A 22,755-nucleotide genomic window follows, 5' to 3' on the forward strand; every position below is an offset into this window, starting at 1 on the left:
TAATTGTAAGCTTTATTGGATTAGTCGTGCTCGTAAAATATGAACGAAAGGGGAAAAAAAGAAAAGTTTAATGGTGTATAATTTTGAAAGGACTAATCGGACCAATCCTACATTAAATTAATTTTTGGGAATTGTACTCCAAAAATACAAGCTAGCAGTAACACTTGGTCTCCAAACGTGACTGCATCATATACCCCACTACATTAGGGTTTTATTAGTGTTTTACCCCTACAAAAGGGAATTTTGTATATATAAGAGATGGATTATATATGCTAATATGCATGCATGGTCCTATACTACATTAGAGTAGTAATAATTGCTACGTATGCATGCATGAGCTAAATAAACTAAAGGTAGCCTATTTTGACAAAAATCACCAAATTTAGACTTTAATTCGTTTTGGTCATGAATATCTATGGACCCAACTTGTTGAATTTTGATTCACACTATAGTTGCAATGTTGACAAATCAAGTCTAATGTTGTACGTTAACCTATAATTTTTTTAGGAGATAAAAGAAACATGTATAATTATTATCTGAAAGTATACGTACTGAGTAAATCATGCTCTTATAAACATACAATTTCTTCATGAATGTGTATGCGAGTTTATACACGTTAGTTAGTTTGAGTATTTATATATGTATACAGTATGTTACTATGTATACGGCATAACGGCATTGAACAAATTCATCATGACTTTGCGTATTGATAATAAACGCTTATGTCATTTGCGACCATTTTTTATAATAATATTTTAGGGAAAAAAAAAAAGAAAAAATGACATTTTTGGTCCTATAATTATACCTGTGGTACAAATTTAATCTCTGAGTTATATATGTAACCATTTTTAATCCCAGAGTGCCAATTTTATTTCCTGGGTGACTATTTAATTTCTATCACCAATTTGTTAGTTAATAAAGTATCTATCACGAGTATAATTGGAAGGCTAAAAATGTCATTTTCCCAACAAATAACTTAACCCATCCCACTTTGTGAACTACTTTTGATTGTGTGGGCATTAAAATATAATTGTTGGATTCCATGAGAGAGGTCCAAGGCCATCACTATGGGCTCATGGTGCACTCTACAATAAAACATGTGGGAGACCATGCATGTAGGAATGTGAATCAAATTGATGAGTTGATTTGATAAAATAAAAAAATTTAAGAGGGTTAGGATTAAAGATTAACCCCATAAGAATCAGCCAGTCCAATTAGACGGTTTAGCTGTCCTGTTAGCCCAATAATCACCTATAAATTTTACAGCTTGATATGATTAGCAGACTAGCCCTAAATTGAACAAGTTGGCTCCAATATTATTCTTTTTTCTCAAAAGGTTGAATCTCCAATCCCAAGTTGGATGTATTGTTATTCTTAGTTCTTACATTCATGAGAGATGTCTTGTTTTACATTCATTAATTAGAAGATGTGTTATGTGAACTAAGTAACACGTGTAAATATTTAAATTCAATTTTTTCTGGTGAAGTAATAGAGGCCAAGTCTCAAGACTAAATAATTTTACTAGAAGCAAACCCCCGGCGTCTGTCACAAGGAGGCTCACCAGACCCTCAAGGGATCCTCCAGGATGGAGGTGCCCCAACTACTAAACTGCTCAAAATTAGTAAGAAAGTCCGCACACTTAACTCCTTCCCGAAAGACATGGGAGAACGAAATTCCATCGAACTTGGTCGCCAGGTGAACACATTCTTCAACCAAGGTATGCCAGTCCCCTTCCTTGTCTAAAAAGTCGTTCATCACCTCCACCACCCCTTTCGGTCCAAAGAATCAATTGTCCCCCACAGAGTTTGATCACCGCTCATTTTGGAACGGTAACAGAGTGCCATCACTTAAGTAGTTGGCATTTCTTAATACTGTTTTAGTTGCTGTCCCATTTCTGATCTTCTTTGAAGCCATACACTTGTTTCATGAGCTCAATACTCTCATGGTGCTGTAGTTCATAGTACTCCAATTGGCGATACTTGTCACTTTGAGTTGTGCATGCTTTACTAGTTATATGACAGCTTAAAGGCAATCTAAACTCTTCAATTAGGTAACACTTAAACTATGCAGTAAATCAATATGGTATTGAAAGGGTTTTGATTAAAAAGATTAATGAAATTACAAGAAAAACTACATCAATTTCTGTTATTGACAAGTAAAATGTTCACAGAATCACCAAAGTTACAGACTAAAAATTACAAATGAACAGTGTCTTTCTGACCCTGCAATGTATCCAGACCATCCTATCATACAATACATCAACTTTTGAGCATCAGTGAGAAGGCCATGTCAGAGTATAGTTAAAAAGTTATGGAGTACATTATTACATTTTAAGACTAAAAGTGAGCCTAAAATTTCATATTTTCCTTACCATTTTGAAACTTCAATTGACAACACTACCTTGGTGAGATGCAGAATTATTGTTGTATGGTTGGATTATCTTGAACATCTTCGGCAATACCATCACTATCTTCATCTGGGCAACCAGAAGTACCAATCTGAGGGGGGTTGTTAATACCAACAGTGCCTTCACCCAGTCCATGATTTGAATCTATACCCTGATGCCTCATATCTCTATCTGAACGACTACCATGTGCTGAACCAAAGGCCTGCAGAAAAAGTAGAAAGCTCATCCAACTGCCATCGGCTCTCGTTCTGAAATCTTCATTCTGCTCTACTTCTGCATCAAATCCATCCTCATCCTCTGATTCAGAACCGGAGTGCTCTCCAATTACATAATCACCAAAAACAACAGCCCCGGGCACTGCTGATGTTACTGCACTGATGACATCATTCCTCTCTAGTTCCCGTTCAAGCTGCATCCATTTCTGTTCAACCAGGGGATTGATTTCATGTGGCCTAGCAGATGGGTGCTCTGCCTTAACATGTTTACGCATCTCCTTATAGTTTCCAGCAAAAGAGCAGCTATCGTGCATGCAACTTCGTTTCTTAGCATTTAGGTATTCTCGTGCAGGTTCAACCACTGTCCACCCCTTCACCTGTCCACGACAAAGAGGACATGCAAGTTCAATGGTCTCACATGTCCCAGCGTGCCAGGCAGAAAATGGGGCTGTGGTCAGGCTACTAGTTGAACCACGGGGAGATTGACTGTGCCGTGGAAATGTTACTTTAGTGTAAGCTTTCTTGTACTGCTTAAGGCAATTTGAGAAGCGGAAGCTAGTCCCGCACATGTAGGGACGACAGCCTTTGTCATGAGAGGAACACAGAATAAGGACAGCTTTGTGAGGATATTCCATACATACTGAACATATTGCATCATCCCAGCATTTCTTTTCAGATTTTTTGGAGCATTTCTTTTCATTCATGTCCACTGAATGATTACCAGATGGTGAGGGGTATGGTTCTCCCTGACACTGTCGTGATGCAATCCTGCCTCTTCCTCTGGTTCCTTTTGCCATTTTCTAAAAGAGATCTATAAGAACCCAAGAATTTCAACAAGTTTAGCATTATTTATAAAGTTGAAACAAGAACAGTAAATTTTCATAATAACCCACAATTGTTATACATGGACCAAGGTTTATATTACATTGTGAAACCTGATACAAAAATTATGTACCTTCAATTAATACATTATGCACCTACATTTAACAATTTCTGTACATGTAAACAAATAACTTGATAATTGCTGACACATAATATGATAGCTACAAATACAGAAACTATCAAATGCAGATACAAAATACAGAATCTTAATGTTATTTTTGTACTAGGATTTACAATGCAAGGCAGACCCTAATCCATGGTATAATTTGCCAATAGCCCATGAATATCAACACTTAATCATCTGAGCATGGATATTATCTTATCCCTAGCCAAAATTAACAATTAATGGACTTTAGCCTTTGCTAGTGCATTACAGAATACATATGGAGCAGTTTATCAGCTTATGAAGAATCTGAATTAATCAGAAGGATGGACTTTAGCCTTTGCTAGTAAACCCTGATCTAAAAGTTGTTTTAAACATGTGCATGATTGGGTATTGCCACTCTTTCACCATGGAAGTAATGAGCAGATATCATGGAATTCGGTAATCGCCAAATTAAAGAGAAAAAAAATACAGAACACTTATAAAATGACAATTCAAAATGTTATGAAGTTTAAAGGAATCAGATCCTCAACAAACTATTGACTACAAAATCACAAAACAAAATTGAGAAGATTAATCAAAGCCATCCAGTCTAACTTCCATCTCATATAGACATCAACTCACATGCTAGCAGGTCAACCCAATCTAGCTTCCATACTTAACAAACAGGTACAAAAACCACTAAAAACATCCAAGAAGAAAATGGCCAGAATTAATGAAACAACAGATACCATAATTTGATATTACTGGAGCTGATTTCATTAATTAAAACAAACCACACCCACCTAAACTTTCAAGCAAATTTGGATCCTTCAGCAAGAGCAACCAAAATGCAGCGAATTATTAGACACCTCCACAAAATTCAACGCACATATACATACACACATACATCTATATATATTTTATAACACGAAATGCATCAAATGCACGAAACATCAACGTGGCTCATGGAAGAAACCACGCGAGGAGACAGTTAGAATAAGGAATAAAATAATAGCATCAATTAGACAACAGCTCAAAGACTAATCAAATACAGAGTTAAATAAATTAATCACCGCAGCACATGACATTGGCATTGCCTCAATTCTTCCATACCATAATCACTTCATAGCACATTCAAGTCAAGGAATCAAGCAGCCCAATTGAATAATATATGCTAAAAAATGAAGAATTCATGAAACCGAAAACACGAATTGAAAAATGCAGGTAAAAGGAGTTGAAGGTTTCGTACCGGGGATTGCTTGAAGATGAGGAAAGGATTTAGAGAGAGAGAATGTGGTGAAGTTTGTAGATTGAAATGATAATGGAAATTGGAAATATCGGCAAATAAAGAGCGCGGGCATTTCCAAAAAATTGGCGTAAAATTGAGAGAGAGAGAGAGAGAGAGAGAAAGGAGTTGAGTTACTTTAACGAGATTCGCTCCCTCTCTTCTAAGTGGATAGCTGTGGGGTTTTACGCGCCAAGAAGGGAGTGGTATAACGCGATACAGATTCCCCATTGCTGTGAAACTGTGAAAGCAAGTTGAAAAGGAAAAGGGATCTACTTTAAGGCATATTAATGGAGTTTTTTCTCATTTTACTCCCTTGACTTTTGTAATATTTTAATGCACAAATACACAATTCTACTTTAATCATCAATGACCTTCTTTTTTTTTTTTGAGGATTTAAGCATCAATGACCTAAAATGAGTAATTGGGTACGTAGAGAATAATTTTTGTATAAAAAAATTACGTACATTTATCATTTTCTCAATTTTTTTTGTCAATTGTGACTAAAAAAAAATGAAGAGATCAATGACCAACATTGTAAAATTTACAATATATTATATTATGTCAATTTCTTTTAGTTATGTTCAAACATTTTAAATTTTTAATACTCCTAATGGGGATACACTAGGTGTATACCCTATTCCCCGACTACATTTTACTCTCACGGAGCCTTCCCCTACTCCATTTGTTGACCTCGCATGAAGAATCAATAATCTCAAAAGTATCATTTCAACCATCCTATCAACCTCGATTAGCTGCCAACGCAAACACATGATGTAATTAACCTAACCACGAAATGCTTAAGTACCATGCACCCTCTCACCGGCGAGATTCGCAGCATGTGCCCCATGAAATCACCCTATACAAGCCAACGCACACCTATAAGAAGACTTTTGACTCAGAGTTCTCTTAATACTACACTTAGTTACCGACTTGATTCCCTAATTCAAAAAATGTACTAAGAAACTTATTATCAATAAAACTATTATTTAATGGTTTGATATCATCATCTCTACCTAAAGATCACAAAATACTCTTGCATAGAATTTACCCAATTCACACTCTTTCATAGTAGTTGGAATTTTCCCACTTCACCCAAAAAATAAAAAAATAAAAATCATTTTAACCTCACATTTTCAATGGTGTTGGACAGTGGACAACACGCGTGGGGATGCTAAGGAGCCAGAGATTGGAATAACGTGAGATTTGAGGAATGTCTAACGTCTGGGTATAAACTTGAAAGCGTCGTCACGCCTCTCACGGTACTACTGGGAATATGCTAGGGCATAACAACAGAGGTACACAATGCCAGATCTACAGATAACAGATCTGACACATGTATGAACACATCATTTTTGGTCACCTTTCCCTAACACAATCACATGAAACTCACTGTCTTACCGAATGCAAAAAAGCTATAATTAGGCATAACCATAATCGCTAAATACAGATAAGCTAAGTTGCTATCTAAAGTACAAAATTCCTGGATGCAGATTAAGAGAACATGCAGATTAGGAAAAGCCATAATTATAGCAGCAGTCTAATTTCAATTTCAACAGTGAGTGTAAACTAGAGAAAACCTCTACACCCTCCTAACAGAAACTAGGCATGAGATCCCGGGGATTACATTTGCATTGGAGAGTAGAAACCTGGACTAGGGAGCTTTTGTAGCGTCATCTCCAGTTATATCATCATCATCATGATAAATGTTCTCGGCCATTTGCCAGATTTGTAGTATGTTATCTTCGGCTACACTGGCAATGACCCAATCTTCACATGGATTCCATGAGAAGTCGGAAATTTTACTGGTATGCCCACCATGAATAAAGAGCAATTCTGGTGGCCCATCTTCGGCATCCTCTGGTGTTTGCTCTTCATCAATCCTGGTAAGGGAGAAAAAGGTGATTTATAGGCTTATAGCACTGGCTCTTGTATCTGAATTACAGGGTGCCTTTAGGATGCGGAATTAAAACAGAGGTAGAAAAAGGATTGAGCTTACATATGCAAAAAGAATACAAGCCTAGATCCCAAAACTATCAATCTGGGGAATACATTGCTTCAGAAATGTGGAAAATTTAGGCTGACCAAACTGAATTCCTCCATTGTTTGAGAAAGCCTTTTTCAATGTAAAGGTGTTCATTCTCAAGTAGAACTACATTCATGTTTCAGCATCAAAACAAAATTAACCTATAAAAACCACTAATATTGATTAACCATTCACTCAGCTAATGATTGCTTAAATATATACTACGTAAGTTGCGAACTAAGATTTTAAAGGCAAAAGTACTCCCAATTACTGTAGTTAAGACTTCAAGTAAATCATGATAGGGGTAAATTCATTGGCCAGGTCAGGTCGATTAGTATCAGTGAGAAGAAGCTTGCAAGGCATATAACAATGCAAGATAAGAAGTTTAAAACACAATTATGACCAGATAAATGCATTCAAGTATTCACAGCAATTTCAGTATCTGGAATTGTAGAAGATACCTGCTCAGGTCCCAGACCATGAGCCTCCTACCAAGGCAACAAGAAGCTAAGATAGTCTCATTCTTTGGATTCCAACCAACTTGGAAAACTTCCTCCCTGTCACAAAGTTCATAAAAATTTTGCTCTAATTTCACTTGCATAGAAAAAATAATGTTTCCAAGTAATATACTAGCATGACCAATGAAGAAACCAAACGTTCAACAAAAACAAAAATGCAAGCAACAACTCTTACTTGTGACATTCAAAGGTATGGAGGGCAGAAGTAATCTTGCGCAGATCAAACAATTTGACCGTCTTGTCGGTGGATCCCGTTGCGACAACCCACTCATTAAAAGGATTGAACGCTAAGCAGTTGACCTTTACCAACAAAAATGCAATACCATGAATATACATTTATATATATACACACACATAGATATTAGATTAATGAAGAGATGGTTCCTAATTGCAGTGAGATTTGCAAAAGGCATAAGTGAAAATAATTATAAAGGGAAAACCTAAATGGACTTAAGAGCTTTTTGAAAAAGAGGCATTTTCTTCTGCTTTGGCTCAAAAAGCCTTCTCATATTATAAAGCTGGGTCAAACAAACACAAGTAGTCTACAGGCTTCTTCTACAAAAAGGGATAGCATGGCAATGCATTTGCTTGTTTATGTCTCTTGCAATTTCATTCATTCATTCAATATGTACATACATCAAAACACACACACACACATAGGATTCCATGTAAATACTAAATAGTCTGATCCCACCTCTCCATTATGAGCAACTACAGACTGCATAGGCTTGGTGACTGATGGAGTTCGCAGATCCCATACGTGTAGATATTGATCATCTCCAACTGAACCAAACAAATACTCGTGCCTCAGATGCCATGCTACATCCTCAACAACTCCCTCATGAATCTAAAATAACATCACCAAGAAAGTTACTCAAATATATGAGAATTCTAGACAATACTCAATGAAGTCAACCACTGTCAGCATGCAATAGGTTCATCCTTCACATGTTACTAAATTCATGTGAAAAGGAACTACATCAAGTGTTGACTAGTCTGCTACATACCTTATATATCTGCATGGCATCAAGGGCCTTATTCTTTGGAGTAGCATTAATGTCCCACAGGCAAATCTGAGCATCATCTGAGCCACTTAGCAAATGGCCCTGCTTAAACTGACTCCATGACAAACCATATCCTTCAGTGCTGTGACCTCTTAGCCTCAAATCAGGGTTGCATGCACCATCCAAAGGAGGCTTAGATGGATGCTTGCTATAATCAAAAACATAAACTTCAGCACTAACTGTCTTGGTGGCAATAATAAATGAGTTTTGAGGCATATAACGAGCCCTATTAACTTCTCCTTCATGATTTATTTGCTGGATTATTTGTACCTACAAGAGAAAATATATAGTATTTATATAAGAATGATTAACTCAAACAACAAAAGAGAAAAAGACCAAGCCACCCCCAATCAGGTGATCTTGATGAAGAATCAAAAGTAGCACAAAACTTTCCAATGATAAATCTCAAATACAAAATCATAGATATGGTTCAAAAAAGAAGGAAAATAGATTATTGGAATGAAGTCGTCTACAAGTGTCCATGCTAAATTTAAAGGTAAACTATGCCTCTGCTAAGTTCATCACTAAATTATAATGCCCATGTCTCCCCTTATGAAAATAAGATTTATCATCAGGAAGTAGCACTTGAAGAGAGGGAGAAAATTCCTCAAAATCAGATAAGTTTGTGTGGATATCCGAGTACCCCATAAGATTAAATACCAATTCCCCACATCAAACCAATCATTCAACTAGCTCTTTATTCATCAAATGGGGATCTTTACATTGATTGTATCCAATGAGACAAATAAACAGACAAAACTATTTATCAAAAGACTTATAGAATCAAGCTTCATGTAGCTCAAGAGCTTGAACCAGAGCTATATCAAGCCAAGTTTGCATTACAAGTCCATCTATGAAAGGAGTTCCAATCAAACAAACAAGGATTGAGAGTCAAGCACCCAGTTCCTCTTCCTTTACCTCCTCAAGTGGCCCTGCTCTTTTAGAGGCAATCATTTACATAACTACAAATTATTAAATAATTCAAAAGAAAAAAGAAAATGAAGTGGACAACTTAACCAGCTACCCTTTACATATAGTACAGTTATAATTGGAAGGAAAAACAATGACAAGTCACAAAATATTGAAATAAGATGTTTTCAGCCCCAAATACATTAATTATTTTATCAAATTGAGCTAATCCACTCATCAAACAATTGAAATTTAAGCTTTCAGTTCACTAGGTATCACTGTACCAGCTACATAATTTCAAAACTACTGAGTCATTTTTTAGCTGATTTGACTTCTACAAAGTGTAAATAGAGTATAACCAATCAGCAATGCCACCCTAGCAACTCAGCTATATGCACAAGATTTATCCATAATCAAACACCAGAACCACTAAACATCACGAAAACCAAACAAACCCTCATGCAAATTCACAGCACAAACCAATTCGCCAGAAAGTAAGGGAAAAAAATGAAAATAAATAAAATCATAAGTAGAATTATATTATACAAACAAACAACTTACTATACCTTTCCATTGGCACAACCGAAACCGCCGAAGTCCGACCGATCGTCGTCATAATGGCGAGCATCATTTTCAGCATCCTCGAGCGGGAGCTGGACCTTGGCGAGCATGAGGTAATTCGGCTCGTTCTCGGAAGTGTGAGTCCCTAGAATAACCTTCTGGACTGAGTAATCCTTCCCAGGCGGCTCTTCCCGGTCGGGAAGCCATTCGACGGTAAGCGACGGCCACTCAAGCGCGTGAGTGATAACCAGATCATAGAGAAACGGAGTATTCTTCTTCCAAATCTTGTACTCCTCGTTAATTTGCCTCTCCTCTAACTCACCCCTCATTTCGTCATCGTCTTTCCCCATGAAAACGACTCCTCAGTTCACAGAAGCGGCGTTGGCCGCTGAAATTGGAGACGTCGGCGGCGCTGAAGCGCTTGACGGCTTCGAAGACCGTGAAATTCCTTGAACTTTATTCGAGCTTTGGAAATGTGAGTTGGAGATTTTGCTCTCCGCCTATGGAGATTTTGGGAAATTGGAGGGAAGACCAGATTTTGGTGGGTTTTTTGCAGCGCGTTTCGGGAGATTGGGGAGGGTTTTAAAGGCCACGTCACTGGAGTGGGTAAATGGGCCGTATTAGAAAGTCCATTAATTTATAGGTAGGAAAGCCTGTAAACAGAATCTTCACTAGTCCATTAGTTTCATAGTTATGAAAGCCAAAAAAAAACCTTGGAAAATGGTCAAATTATCCCCGCCGTTATAACTATGGTTCACAATGCATTGTGAAATATGATTACAAAATGAAGCCCGTTTTAATAAGTAGAAGAAACAGTTGCCGTAAGTTGTAACGGAGCTTCATAACTGATACTACAACTCATCTCAAAAGATACTGCCTCACATTTGTTTTTTATTATCGAATGAAAATGTAGTTATATCGAAATGTAACTACAGTGTATAAAAATTGATACTGAATAACAGTTTCACATTTTTTGGTGTATATTGTCCAATGAAACTGTAGTTATATCGAAATGATATTGTAGTTGTGTTGAAAGGAAACTGCATTTTATTATAAAAAAAACTGTAATTGTGTTGAAATGAAACTGAATAACAATTTCACATATTTGAGTGTATAATTCGAATGAAACTGCAATTATATCGAAAGGGAACTGCAGTTGTGTTAAAAGGAAACTGCAATTGCATGGAACAGAGCCGTTCCAGCCGTTTGTTTTCATTAATCAAAACGACATCGTTTTGATGCATAATCCACAATCTTTTGTGGACCGCGATCCACAGTAAAATTTGCGATTAGCCCCCTAATTGAATCGAATAGTGCAATTGGATCCCATAAAAAAAATTTTCATATAAATTTTCTAAACCGGTAAAATTGTTCAATTAAATTTAAATTGACTTGTTTAACAGTTTAATTCTCAATTAGTTTGACATGTATCATTTTTTAAAAGTTTTATTTTGTTAAAAAACTATTTATTCCTTAAAAATTATTAATTTATTTATTAGAATTAAAAAAAAATCTGGAACGAGGGCACCAATGTTTAAAAAAAAATAAATCATTTTGAATTTAACTAAACAAATTTTTTAATTTAAAAAATTTAAATGAAATTTTTTTCACTTAAAACCATTTAATTGTTCTATTAGGCATTCTCCATTTGTGGCTTTTGCGAGAGAGAGGATGTAGGGTTGCTTAGTTAATATGGGGATTTTTCAGATATAATGGGACCCACAATTGAAAATAACAGACATATCCTAGGTGCGTTGTTGTCACTTGCGTGCAATCTGTAAGCTCAACAAATGCGTGAATATCAGGCGCCCTGGGCGCGTAAAGCACTGTGCTTTTCATTTTATTTTTTTTTTTTAGATTTTATTTTGTTTTATTATTATTATTTTTCATATCTTTTCATTTTCTCTTTCCTAATTACACTTACAAAATCGCTCAAAACCTATACCAAAATCCCCATATTGAGGAAGGCCTTAGATTGACTTGGGCCACTTTGAACCTTTTTCCAATACTCTTTTCCGTTTTAAACTCTCACGATAGTTTCCGTTGAACCGGGATAGACAAAATCATTTCAAATCCTTCGACCGCTCCCAATTGCAACTGTACTTAGCGCTGCTCAGACTGTACCCAAAGAAAAACCCAAATTTGCCGACGATGAGAGGAGCCGGGCGCCGCCGTGGAGGTAGAGACTCAGCCGCGCCGGACCGTAGGCCCCCACCTCCCACTCCCACCGCGCCCAATCCCAACGATGCGTGGCAGTACACGTCGGCCGGAGGCGGCCGCGACTCCGACGCCAGCTTCGCCAGCAGCCGACCATCCTCATCGTCAATCGGCTTAAACCCTCGCTCCTCCGGCGTCCCGATCTCTGACCGGAACTACCAGCACTCCGCGATCCGTGCGATTAACGCCTTTCTCGCCTCTCACTCTCTCCCATTCTCCCTCAAACCTCCGTTCCCTTCCGCCAAAGACATCACCGAGACCATCAAATTCATCCTCTCTCAATTTGGCGTCACAAAGTTCCAGAAGGTTGAAGATGACTTCCAACACCTACTGAAATCGCTAAATTGCCCCGTCAAGGTGAACAAATCTGCACTCCGTGCCCCTGGAACTCCCCATTCCTGGCCCAGCTTGCTCGGCGCAATCCACTGGCTAGTTCAGCTCCTCATGTATGACGATCACCAGCTGAATTCCACTCAGATGCAGCTAACGTTCATGGAGAATCGGATGTTTAGGTATGTTCTCGAGAGTTACTCTCATTTCATCACCGGAAAGGACGACGAAGTGGACAGGGTGGACAGTACTTTCATGCAGGAAATGATGCAAGAAAAGGAAAGAGTTGCTGAAGAAATGATGGCATTGGAAAGCAATGCCAAGGAGTTGGAGGGAACTTTGGAGCGATTGAAGACCGGTCCTTCGGAGAGGGAGGTGTTGGAGAAGGAGAAGAGTATGTTGGAGTTAGATGTGAAGAAATTTCGCGATATGATTGAGCAGTTGGAAGGGCGAAAAGTGGCAATGAGTAAATTGTTGGAGGAGAAGGAAAAAGGCGTGGAGATTAAGAACACTGAGAAGGACAGTATTTTGGTTGAGAATGAAGAGTTGAAGAAGAGGGTGGAGGAGCAGGGAATTAATGCTAGGGATGCCGAGAGGATGAAGCGAGAATTGCAGGCTTTGGAAGGAAATATTGCAGAGATTGAGGCTGCAAGGAATAAGTGGGAGGAGAAGGTTTGGGAGCTAGACTCCATGATTGGACAGAAGTATGAGAAACTCGAGGAGCTTATGATTGAGTGCAACCAAGCTATCCGGAGGTATCTTTACGATATTCATCAATATCCTTTTGAATATAAATGCTTTCTTGAAGAATAAAACTCTAACCTTGAATTTCCATTTCAGTTTTCATTCGTTTTACCTAATTGTATTATATCCGTTTTGAAAATTTCAGGTTAAAACTAGGGAATGAATTTCATTATCAGTTGAATGCGAAAGGGTCCTCGACCAGGGAGGTCTTAGGAATAGACTATAAATCTATCCTGAAGCCGGCACTTGCCTCCTTGGAGGAGGAAATGAAGAAAAGTTCCATGGAGAAATTGGAAGGCTTGATCTCTCTTCAGCAACAGTCCATAGACAAGACTACTAAAATTGAGGCAAAAAGGAATCGTCTCACCACTCTTCAGGCCCACATTGACGAGGTAAGCTAAGGCAGCATTTATGTGAATTGTTGTTGACTTGCTGGTATCAGTATATGACGTGACATTTATGTATATGAGGATACTCTCTTCGGCTGTCTACAGCAAGGGGAGCCACTCATCTTGTCTCTGAAGGATACTGAGTTAAAATAGTTAAGCTCATTCCTGAATAAACTATGTAGATATGTGTGTGATCTAGGTTATGCGTTAAGATGAAAATATTACTGTAATTCATAATAATAATGTCATATTTAAGAAAACACCATATAAATTCTATGTAATGTTAAAAAAATGATAGGGCCAAGTTATCTAATTGGACCAATTATTTTTAATTATTAAGAAGTGATATTTAGCTTTTTGTTATATTGGTCCTTATTGGATTCATGTGGATTAAACAAATGGTATTTGAAACATATTTAACCAGTTACTTGAAATATTTGTTATTCTCTTCCTTTGTGGTTGCTATACTTTGAATATAGTTGTGACAATTTCCAATTGTAGACTTCTGAACATCTTTTAGAAGGTCCATTTGCTGCATTGACAGCTAACAGCATCTCTCCTCTTCAAGAAAGTTTATTTTTCTAGCTTTTGGTTTGATTTATGCCTGGCAGGATGTGAGTGAGTGAGTGCGTGTGTTACTGACTTCAAAATGTCAGCGTTTCACTAAAGTTCTGGAATTCTACCAGATTGATTTTAGAAAAGACTTTTCTCCCTCTTTTTATGAAGACATATTCATAAGCTTTTTGGTTAGTATTATTGTATTAATAAGAAAATCTACCCAAAAAATGGAACAGAAAAAGTAGCCCATGACTAAGCTTCGTAGTTTACTTCATTTGTTTAAAGGTACACTTTTAATATATTTGGTAGTATAATTACTTGCTTCTTTTTGCCTTACATGGGGAAATATTATTGTTTTCACTAAGGAAATGAATTTTATTTTACAGTTCTGTGAACTTTACTTTCTTTGATAAACTAGGTTGAAGGACAGTTGGACTTAATGAGGAGGGAAACACTGGACTTCGCATCTAGATGTGCAACTGAAGCCAAAAAGATGGCAGAGGATATTGCAGCCGAGGCTCAAAATATGGACCTTGTTGAGAGAGAGGCAGCAGAATTCCTCAAGGTATGGTGATTTTTCATACTTGCTTTCTCAAATTAACGGGCACATTATACAATCTCCAGAAATTGGCTTTCTATTTTATGGAACAATGTTTCTATCCTTATAGGCTGTTACTTGTGCTTTTAAAGGCATCAAATGCCAAGTTGCAGGAAATAATCATGCAAACCGAAGAAGAAATCCAGCTCTGTGCTCGCGAACTCTTTGCTGTGGTTGATTCAGTATCAAAATATAAAGAGTACATGGCCTCGAGGACTGCAATTATGAAGAATGATCTCATAGAAACCTCTTGCAGCATAGCGAATATTCACAAAGGATGTTTGCCAGCACCATTTGGGGTTGTATCTGGTGTACTGGATGCTAGCGTAGCATCTAACAATAAGTAAATATTTGTCTTTCTAAGCTTAGTATTCTTTTGATGTCTTATCTTAAGGTCTGTGTATTTTGCCATGGTACTGAGTGGAGCCTTGTGTTGTCAACATTTTCACAAAGAAATGCTTAATATTAGCATACTTTTATTGGTTCTTTAGCAATTATCTTTCTCCGAGAATTGAGTGCCCTTAATTCAAATTATGTATATACAACGAATATATTATGAATATACATAATCTGTTAGCTAAAACTGCGTAATATGTATATACATTCTATTATACTCCATATTCAATCAATTAAAAGTATACAATATGTTAATTGTATGGACATTAATTGGACCAGAATCAACGATATAATGATTTGTTCTTTCTTTTGGCAGCCTGTATTTTAGCAAAATCACAATATCCATTCACTCTACACAAATAAATACTCCGTAATAATCTGCAGAAACTAGTTATAGCGCAGAGCAAAATTGCATAATTGGTGCAACATAAACCCGATGAAGCAATTCTAACAATTTCCTTTAACAACGCACAAGAGAAAGAAGTCAGTATTTACAATTCGCTTCACAACCACAATCCTCTACACGAGGCAGACGCATAGGTCAAAAGAATGAGACTAAAGAATCAAAAATCAAGAAAAGCAATAATCCAGCTCTAGTACAATTGCGGTGTTCAGACACTTGGTTAGAAAAGCCATACCCTTGGTTGTGCTGCTTGTACTTACTTCCAGGGACTTTGTTTCCAGGTTTACGATTTCAGGTTCTCGAGCTCTCAAAACAGCAAATGCACTTGTGCCTTCATTAAAGGCTCTAGTCTTCTTGATTCAGTAAATCCCGAGATTCATGCGAGAATGATAAATGAGGAAGGGATGGCAGATCATAGTACAGAGATCATATATACAATATGAATACCCCTTTACTCTTGTAAAATCATCTACTACACTATAGTGTAGAAAGTGACAATTCCCGGCTGGAATGACTCCATTGAATAATCTGGTTGAAATAAACACGTGGAAAATGAGCAATGTCAAAAGTTATCCATCCAGCATTAGTAATCCTCCCCCCACCCCAAAAAAAAAAAAAGTTAAAACAAATTTAATTAGAGGAACTATTTTTACCTCAGCCGTCACACACCAATTAAGTTCCAAAATTATTTCATGGCCTGGGAGGCACAGGACTAGCTGTCCTCAGAAATGGATGTTCCAATAGTTCAGCAGCAGTAGGCCGATCAGTTGGATTAACTTGTAAGCATTTACAGATAAAATCCTGGGCATCTTTTGACAAAGAATTAGGTATAGGAGGGCGTTCACCTCTACCAATTCGGAACAGTGCTTGCATCTGTCATGAAACCAAAGAAAATGCACTTAAAATTTAGATGCACATGAACAAAAACTGTGCAAGTATAAATGCCATCCCAAATGGAGTGTGCAAGTGCATAAATGGTTTAACAATGTCTAGACCGAAGCAAAACAGAAGGTTTATGGATGCTTTATTTTTTGGTGGGGGACTGAGGGGGTGGGGTATCTGGTTTAAAAATAAACTCCCATTCATCACGATATGGGCAAGATCAGAGCTAGGAATCGTACAAAACAAAAGATTTCTTATGCTTACAGCCAAAATGTTGCAATAGAAATTACAAAACATATGCATCAGAAGCACTCAGATCAATTTGGTATTTACTGTAGTAAAAACACAATTTGATATTTACTGTAGCCAAAGGCCTTGTGGTCAAGCGGCATAGCTGTGGCCCTCCCAAGTGAGAGGTCACAGGGTTCAATCCTCATATTACATTGTAACAGAGTCAATAGTATTCAAAAAAAATATTAAAAAAAAACACAGTAAAAATACCACCACTAGGGAAAGTAATTGTAAAAGATCATACATACCCCTTCTAAGTTAGAATATGGAATTTGGCCGGTTAACATCTCTAAAACAGTACACCCAAGGCTCCATATATCAGCAGCACGCCCATAGCCATTGTTTTTCCGGTTAACAACCTGAGAATGGATATTAAATATTTAATGCCCAAGATATATGCTCTAGCTCACACAATGTATAAAGGGGATTATATTAATTGCAAGAAAATATTTAGATCTTATTAAACTCCACTATAGAATAAAGGAATGATCAATAATAAAGAATAAGGCCAACACATGCACTTCTATGTCAAAATTGAACTTCTCTCCTACAGTCCTACAAGGAATGTTAATTCTCAAGATATGGAGTTCCTTGTTTATGAAGTAATAATTTCCCCCAAAAGAAGGTAATAGAGGATCTTATTCTACAAAAAAAAAAAAAAAAAAAAAAAAACATATCAACAATTAGCTTACATCAAGTATCTGAAGTGATACACAAGCATCATTATTTATTTATTTTTCATATAAAAATTTTCACACAAACCTGTGAATATAAAACAATTAGCTTGCAAATACTTTTAATGGAGATAGTAGAATTTCAAAGAAATAGACAAACCTCTGGCGCCATCCAGAATGGTGTTCCCTTGCATGATTTTATGTCATTCAGTTTTGCTGCCTGAGAAGAATCATCAAGTCCAAGATTTTATGAAATCAAACTATCATACACAGTAACACAGCAAACAAACTTAAGAAGTACATTTGCAGAAAATACGAACCTTTGCCAATCCAAAATCTGCAAGTTTCACGGAACCATTTACATCTACCAGTATATTGGCACACTTTATATCCCTTAAAAAAAAAAAAAAAAAAAAAAAAAAAAAAGGAACACATATACAGAACAAAATCAGCAAAAACATATTTAAGAATTTTAGATTACTCTACTTGTTTGCAACAAACAAATGCAGAATATCAACTTGGTAGTCCTAAGGAGACAGCCTAGCAGATGCAAGCCACCCTCACAATAATAAGGCCATCGGTTCAGTCGTTCAGATCCCTTATTCCCCAACAATGGACAAGTATGTGTGTCTATATGTCCCCACCAACACTCTCCCTCTTTCCCCATATATCTTGATTTTGTAGCTAATATAGCAAGCTCACACCCTTTGCATGTGAAAGAGGTGAAGTTAGTGTTGCCTTCTCTCTCACATTTCCAACTTTCCCATGCAAGAGAAAAATGAAAATGCTTGACAACAAATCTTGAAAAATGTGCTTTTTTCTCAATACAATGAGTAGTGAGTACAACACTAATAACTAATATACTAGTGAGCACGCCCAATTACATGATGACCAATGAATAACCTCAATTAGTCAATTATACCAACTCCTAAATAATAGTTACTAAACTACTCACAAATAATGAGACTAAAATTGTTTCACCATGCATGCTCCCAGTGATTTGCAAACCCTTGACCTTTGGGTCAAGAGCCCTGACCTAAAGGTCTTTGCTAATTAAACAAGCCTTGAGGTTAAATCTTGAAAAAAAAAACTGTGTTAAACCTGAATATATGAAAGGAATTGCATGTATACCTATGAACCACGTCACGTAAATGAAGATAATGTAATCCGCTTAAAATTTGCTTAGTGTATGCGGAAACCTGGGTATCACGCAGTTGATACTTGCGGTAAAGACTTGCTAGTGAACCTTTAGGTACAAGTTCAAGGAAAATATAGAGTTTGCTATCACCCTGCAAAAATTAATTTCAACTCATTTTCAGAAGAGTAAAAGCCCTACAAATGTCATGCAGCCATGCGGGTGTGTAACACTGAGTTCATTAAATAAAGTATAATGAAAGCTTAGATTATCAATTTTAGGAAGTTCATATTTTGCTTCAGACAGTAAAAAAGAGAAGAAAGAAATTTAATTGGGAACAGAAGTATTCCATTCTATCCACCAAGGGCCAATGCATTTACTATGATTTTTCTTTTTTTGGGAATAAGTAACCAAGGGAAACTACATACTAGTCATGATTCATGAAGCAATACTTTCAACAAATAGGAGAATGAGAATCAAAAGACAATCATGTACCTTGTCTGTTCCAAGATACCGAACTATGTTTTCATGTTCAAACTGACTTAAAAGTGAAATCTCCTGGAAAAAGACACAAGGTGTAAGGCAAAGAAAGAACCCATAATATCCAATCAAAATTACTTGCGTAACTTTTATTTGACGTTCTATAAGTTGTATACAACTATACATGCCCCAAAAAGTGGAACTTATATTCCAGGCATTACAAAATCTTCCTACCTGTTCAAGTTGAAAAATGCTTTGCTGGCCTTGGTTTCCTGTGGCAAGTAAAGAAACTTCCTTTACAGCAAAAAAGAAGCCATCACTGCACATGAGAAATTTCAAGAAAGAAGAGTTTTACTTATCAAGAGAGGGAATGAGAGTAAGATAGTACAACTCTATATACAGAATTCTTTCCATTATTGGTCACACAATTATAGTAACACTTCCACTTTAGCCAGTCCACTTCAAAAGCAGAGAGTAGTGGTCATTTGAGTCTTTCAAAATGGGCATAGTTACTCCTTCCATTAGGTTCTGTTAGAAACTAAGATTAGGCTAATGTCACTCAATTGGGCTATAATGCACATGGGTCAAACCAGACTAAAAGATTGAGTCCAACCAATTAGCTAGTCTAAGCCATGACCTTATAAACTCAAATATTCTCTCTTATTTTATCAATGTGGGACTCTTAACAGGTTCCATTAGATACCCTAACAATTTTCCAATGCAATGCAATGCTAGTCCCTCACTCCCCCAACAATTGAAAATTATACATAAATAGTCCTGTTAGGGTTTCCACTGAAACCTAACAGAAGGACTAACACTGTCCACTAGAAAAACTCTATCAGTCTTGCCCATTTTTAAATCTAGTGGCCAAAGATGAAACACCTCTATAATTTAGGTGCCATAAGCAGAATTACTTCATTTTAAAAACGGCATAGCTTAGAACAGATATACATTAAGGGCGAATATGTAGATTACATTAGGAAGAAAAATATTTCTCCTAAAGAGAAGATGAACGTAAAATAAAAAGGCGAAGACAACTGAACAGAAAAAAAGAGGCATGGATGTTATCCTATTAAAGGAACCAAAAGCCAAAGGTGCACCTCAAGAGGTGGAAAATTAGCAGTAAAATCTCTGGTCTAGAGTAGTATACAGAGTATCACAAACTGGAGTTTGTGAATTTTGAAGCTTGTTTATAGCATCTTAAGAAGTGGTTCATATTTCACTTTTAATTTGAACACTTTAGTGCTATTCTAGCTTTAAAAATATGATTTTCCATCTTCATTTTTGTTAAACTATCAAATTCTGTCTTAGAACAAGATTCAATACCCTGAAGGTTCTAGCACTTCAGCCCTTGAAGCACAATGTCTGCATGCATGATAGAGGTGCACATTTGATACGGATATATGCGATATAAGACTTATTAAAATCGAGCGAATTCGTTGATAACGGCATAAATAAAAATCATACCCAATATAAGACTTACTATAAAAGGAGCATATTTGTTGATAGCATCATGAATAAAAATCGATGCTCAGATATAAGACTTACTCAGTGTAGCCTTCATAGACTGTTCCAAATGATCCACTGCCAAGAAAGTCACCCTTTTGCCAAGTCTTTATGCTGCACCTGAAAGAAGCATGAGCTGAAACGGTATACAGAGATTCAGATTCTGCTTTCAACGTGTCTGGATCATCATCTTCATTGCAGTCACTGTGTGAATCTGAAAAAGATTCTGGTACCAGACCAGCACCATCTATTAAATTATTATCACTTCTTTCTTCATTACAGTCACTGTGTGAATCCGAAAAAGATTCTGGTACCAGACCAGCACCATCTATTAAATTATCATCACTTCTTTCTTCATTTTCAATTGCATTTCCAACATCCTCAGTTCTTTGGAAGTCTTCTGAATCGGTTGGGCTGTCCTCCAGAGAACCAGAATCCTCGTCATTAGGATGACTAAAACTCCTATCTAAACCCCAAGGTTTGCTCAAATGATCTACAACTGATTCTGGAGCAGCTAATCTCGGCGGCCTCGCGCCCTTAATTCCACGGCAACCGTCTTTGCACAAGTTTTCATCTGTGGTTCCGATGTCCTCGCCTATTCTAGCCCTAGCTTCGTGTTCAACTCCAGCAACATCTAAACAGTCCTCCAATTCATCATCATTCCTAATCACAGCACTAGTAGCAAAACTATCAGCCAGCCTATCCGCGTCCAAAACCCCACTACGCGTAAGTCTAGAGCTCCTTACACTGTTGGAAGCAGAGGAGCATCTCCGAGCCTCCCAAGCAGCAGTCGGAATGGCGAAATCTTCAGGGGAAAGCCCTAGAGAGCGGCAAATTTGATCGAATTCGCCGTCGGTCCCTTCAATTCGGAAGCTCGTCCTCTCAGAGAGCGGGACAAAGTCAAGCGATCGGGTGCGGGGAGTTGACTGGTCGTTGAACGAACAAGACGGCCTCGACGCCGTCGTCATCGAGGCGGAAGCCTCGTAATCGATGCCTTTGATGGCGTTTCGCCGGTCAAGGCGAGGTCTCGAACCCTTCGACTTCGCGTGCATCCCGGTTATCTACCTCTTCCTTCCTCTCACAATCACTTTTATCTCCCTCACCAGTCACCCCCTCTGTACCTGCAGCAGTTATACACGGAGCGATAAAGGTGAATTCCAGAAGAATTCAGACGAGACGGCTTGACCTTGGCAGCTGTCTCTGTAAAACAGCTATGGGGCGTCTTCCCGGGTGGTTTTGATTACTGAGTTGAACCAGCCGCTGAAAATGAAATCACGCGTACAGGAGGGAAAGCGTGAAAATGAAATCGTCAACCGTTGCCTCATGAGGAGGCTCCCCATGAATCCATGGAGAAGTAGAAATTAGACTGAGTTTACTTTTTCTTTTTCTTTTTTTTTTCTTTTTTTTTTTTTTTGAATCTGGTTAACATAAGAAAAAGTGTAATATTTATAAAAATGTAATAAATATTTTAGTTATGATTAATAAGTCGGATAAAGTTTGAACCCACAAACTCACATATAAGATATCAACTTGGTCTGATTGGATCATAAAGTCCTTGACAAGCAGCTATTACTTACTTGTGTGTAAATCCAGAAAATGATTTATGTAAATAATTTCGAGTTTTGACTAGACGGGAAAAATGGAAGTCAACGAAAGTCACTTCCGTTTACACCAATGGAGTAGCCAATCATCTCCCGCCGCCATCACCACCCACCACCACTACCCCTACTCCTACCCACCCCCTACTACCACCTTCCATGCCACCCCCCACCCTACCGCCACCTCCCACCCCACCCCCACCCCCCTACCACTACCTCACACCCCCACCACCACCACCATATATTTTAAATATTTAAAATAAAAAATAATTATGCTCAGATATTATAAAGGAAAATGTTTTATGAAAAATGACTTATTTTTTATAAAATATTTTTAATAAGTCATTTTCCTACTTTCCAAACGTATCTTTAATTATGCGTATTGTGTAAATCTCACATTGTGATTATAATCATTGAAATACCACAACAAGATAAATCAATATAGGTTTTTTTTTTTTTATTATAAATGATCGGTTCATATAAAATAGCTAATAAACTAATCATAATATGAGTCAAATTTGTAATTTTACGTGATTACTAAATAAATAATCTAACAAACTTAAATATAATATTGATACTTTAGAACATTTAGTTAACATAAA

General features: G+C 37.2%; 4 protein-coding genes across 5 annotated transcripts; 1 reads left to right on the forward strand and 3 right to left on the reverse strand.

Annotated features, from left to right (window-relative positions):
- Positions 1-2,080: 2,080 nt before the first annotated feature.
- Positions 2,081-4,996, reverse strand: LOC116028469. 2 transcript variants are annotated; one of them, XM_031270187.1, is made up of 2 exons: positions 4,839-4,996; positions 2,081-3,433 (listed from the first exon to the last, which is right to left on the reverse strand). In XM_031270187.1, exon 2 carries the CDS (start codon positions 3,417-3,419, stop codon positions 2,418-2,420), a length of 1,002 nt encoding a protein of 333 aa, XP_031126047.1. In that variant the 5' UTR covers positions 3,420-3,433; positions 4,839-4,996; the 3' UTR covers positions 2,081-2,417. The 2 variants fall into 2 exon arrangements, with proteins under 2 accessions (XP_031126047.1, XP_031126048.1); XM_031270188.1 differs by lacking the exon at positions 4,839-4,996 and adding an exon at positions 4,663-4,805.
- A 1,275-nt stretch (positions 4,997-6,271) lies between these two features.
- On the reverse strand, positions 6,272-10,498 carry LOC116031016 (WD-40 repeat-containing protein MSI1). Its single transcript, XM_031273447.1, has 6 exons — positions 9,958-10,498; positions 8,426-8,752; positions 8,113-8,265; positions 7,594-7,718; positions 7,362-7,457; positions 6,272-6,757 (listed from the first exon to the last, which is right to left on the reverse strand). The coding sequence occupies exons 1-6, from the start codon at positions 10,300-10,302 to the stop codon at positions 6,529-6,531; spliced, it is 1,275 nt and encodes a 424-aa protein (XP_031129307.1). The 5' UTR covers positions 10,303-10,498; the 3' UTR covers positions 6,272-6,528.
- Positions 10,499-11,997: 1,499 nt separating this feature from the next.
- Positions 11,998-15,296, forward strand: LOC116028532 (kinetochore protein NDC80 homolog). Its single transcript, XM_031270266.1, has 4 exons — positions 11,998-13,254; positions 13,389-13,635; positions 14,609-14,755; positions 14,881-15,296. Exons 1-4 carry the CDS (start codon positions 12,104-12,106, stop codon positions 15,133-15,135), a joined length of 1,800 nt encoding a protein of 599 aa, XP_031126126.1. The 5' UTR covers positions 11,998-12,103; the 3' UTR covers positions 15,136-15,296.
- A 252-nt stretch (positions 15,297-15,548) lies between these two features.
- On the reverse strand, positions 15,549-21,933 carry LOC116028533 (mitogen-activated protein kinase kinase kinase 1-like). The gene is made up of 9 exons (XM_031270267.1): positions 20,598-21,933; positions 19,284-19,368; positions 19,065-19,127; positions 18,566-18,723; positions 17,755-17,827; positions 17,595-17,654; positions 17,009-17,119; positions 16,241-16,460; positions 15,549-16,115 (listed from the first exon to the last, which is right to left on the reverse strand). Exons 1-8 carry the CDS (start codon positions 21,605-21,607, stop codon positions 16,278-16,280), a joined length of 1,743 nt encoding a protein of 580 aa, XP_031126127.1. The 5' UTR covers positions 21,608-21,933; the 3' UTR covers positions 15,549-16,115; positions 16,241-16,277.
- Between the last annotated feature and the right edge of the window lie 822 nt (positions 21,934-22,755).

Source organism: Ipomoea triloba, chromosome 9, assembly GCF_003576645.1.
Source record: "Ipomoea triloba cultivar NCNSP0323 chromosome 9, ASM357664v1".
Classification (NCBI taxonomy): Eukaryota; Viridiplantae; Streptophyta; class Magnoliopsida; order Solanales; family Convolvulaceae; genus Ipomoea; species Ipomoea triloba.

Excerpts from the sequence above, each read along its gene's own strand:
- LOC116028469 (XM_031270187.1), bottom strand. The coding sequence starts at position 3,419 with ATGGCAAAAGGAACCAGAGGAAGAGGCAGGATTGCATCACGACAGTGT.
- LOC116031016 (XM_031273447.1), bottom strand. The coding sequence starts at position 10,302 with ATGGGGAAAGACGATGACGAAATGAGGGGTGAGTTAGAGGAGAGGCAA. Across the intron at positions 7,458-7,593 it reads CATACCTTTGAATGTCACAA|GGAGGAAGTTTTCCAAGTTG; the intron begins GTAAGAGTTGTT and ends ACTTTGTGACAG. Across the intron at positions 6,758-7,361 it reads ATGGTCTGGGACCTGAGCAG|GATTGATGAAGAGCAAACAC; the intron begins GTATCTTCTACA and ends CTCCCTTACCAG.
- LOC116028532 (XM_031270266.1), top strand. The coding sequence starts at position 12,104 with ATGAGAGGAGCCGGGCGCCGCCGTGGAGGTAGAGACTCAGCCGCGCCG. Across the intron at positions 13,255-13,388 it reads TGCAACCAAGCTATCCGGAG|GTTAAAACTAGGGAATGAAT; the intron begins GTATCTTTACGA and ends TGAAAATTTCAG. Across the intron at positions 13,636-14,608 it reads TTCAGGCCCACATTGACGAG|GTTGAAGGACAGTTGGACTT; the intron begins GTAAGCTAAGGC and ends TTGATAAACTAG.
- LOC116028533 (XM_031270267.1), bottom strand. The coding sequence starts at position 21,607 with ATGCACGCGAAGTCGAAGGGTTCGAGACCTCGCCTTGACCGGCGAAAC. Across the intron at positions 19,369-20,597 it reads GTCTATGAAGGCTACACTGA|TGATGGCTTCTTTTTTGCTG; the intron begins GTAAGTCTTATA and ends TCTCATGTGCAG. Across the intron at positions 18,724-19,064 it reads GGTATCTTGGAACAGACAAG|GGTGATAGCAAACTCTATAT; the intron begins GTACATGATTGT and ends TAATTTTTGCAG.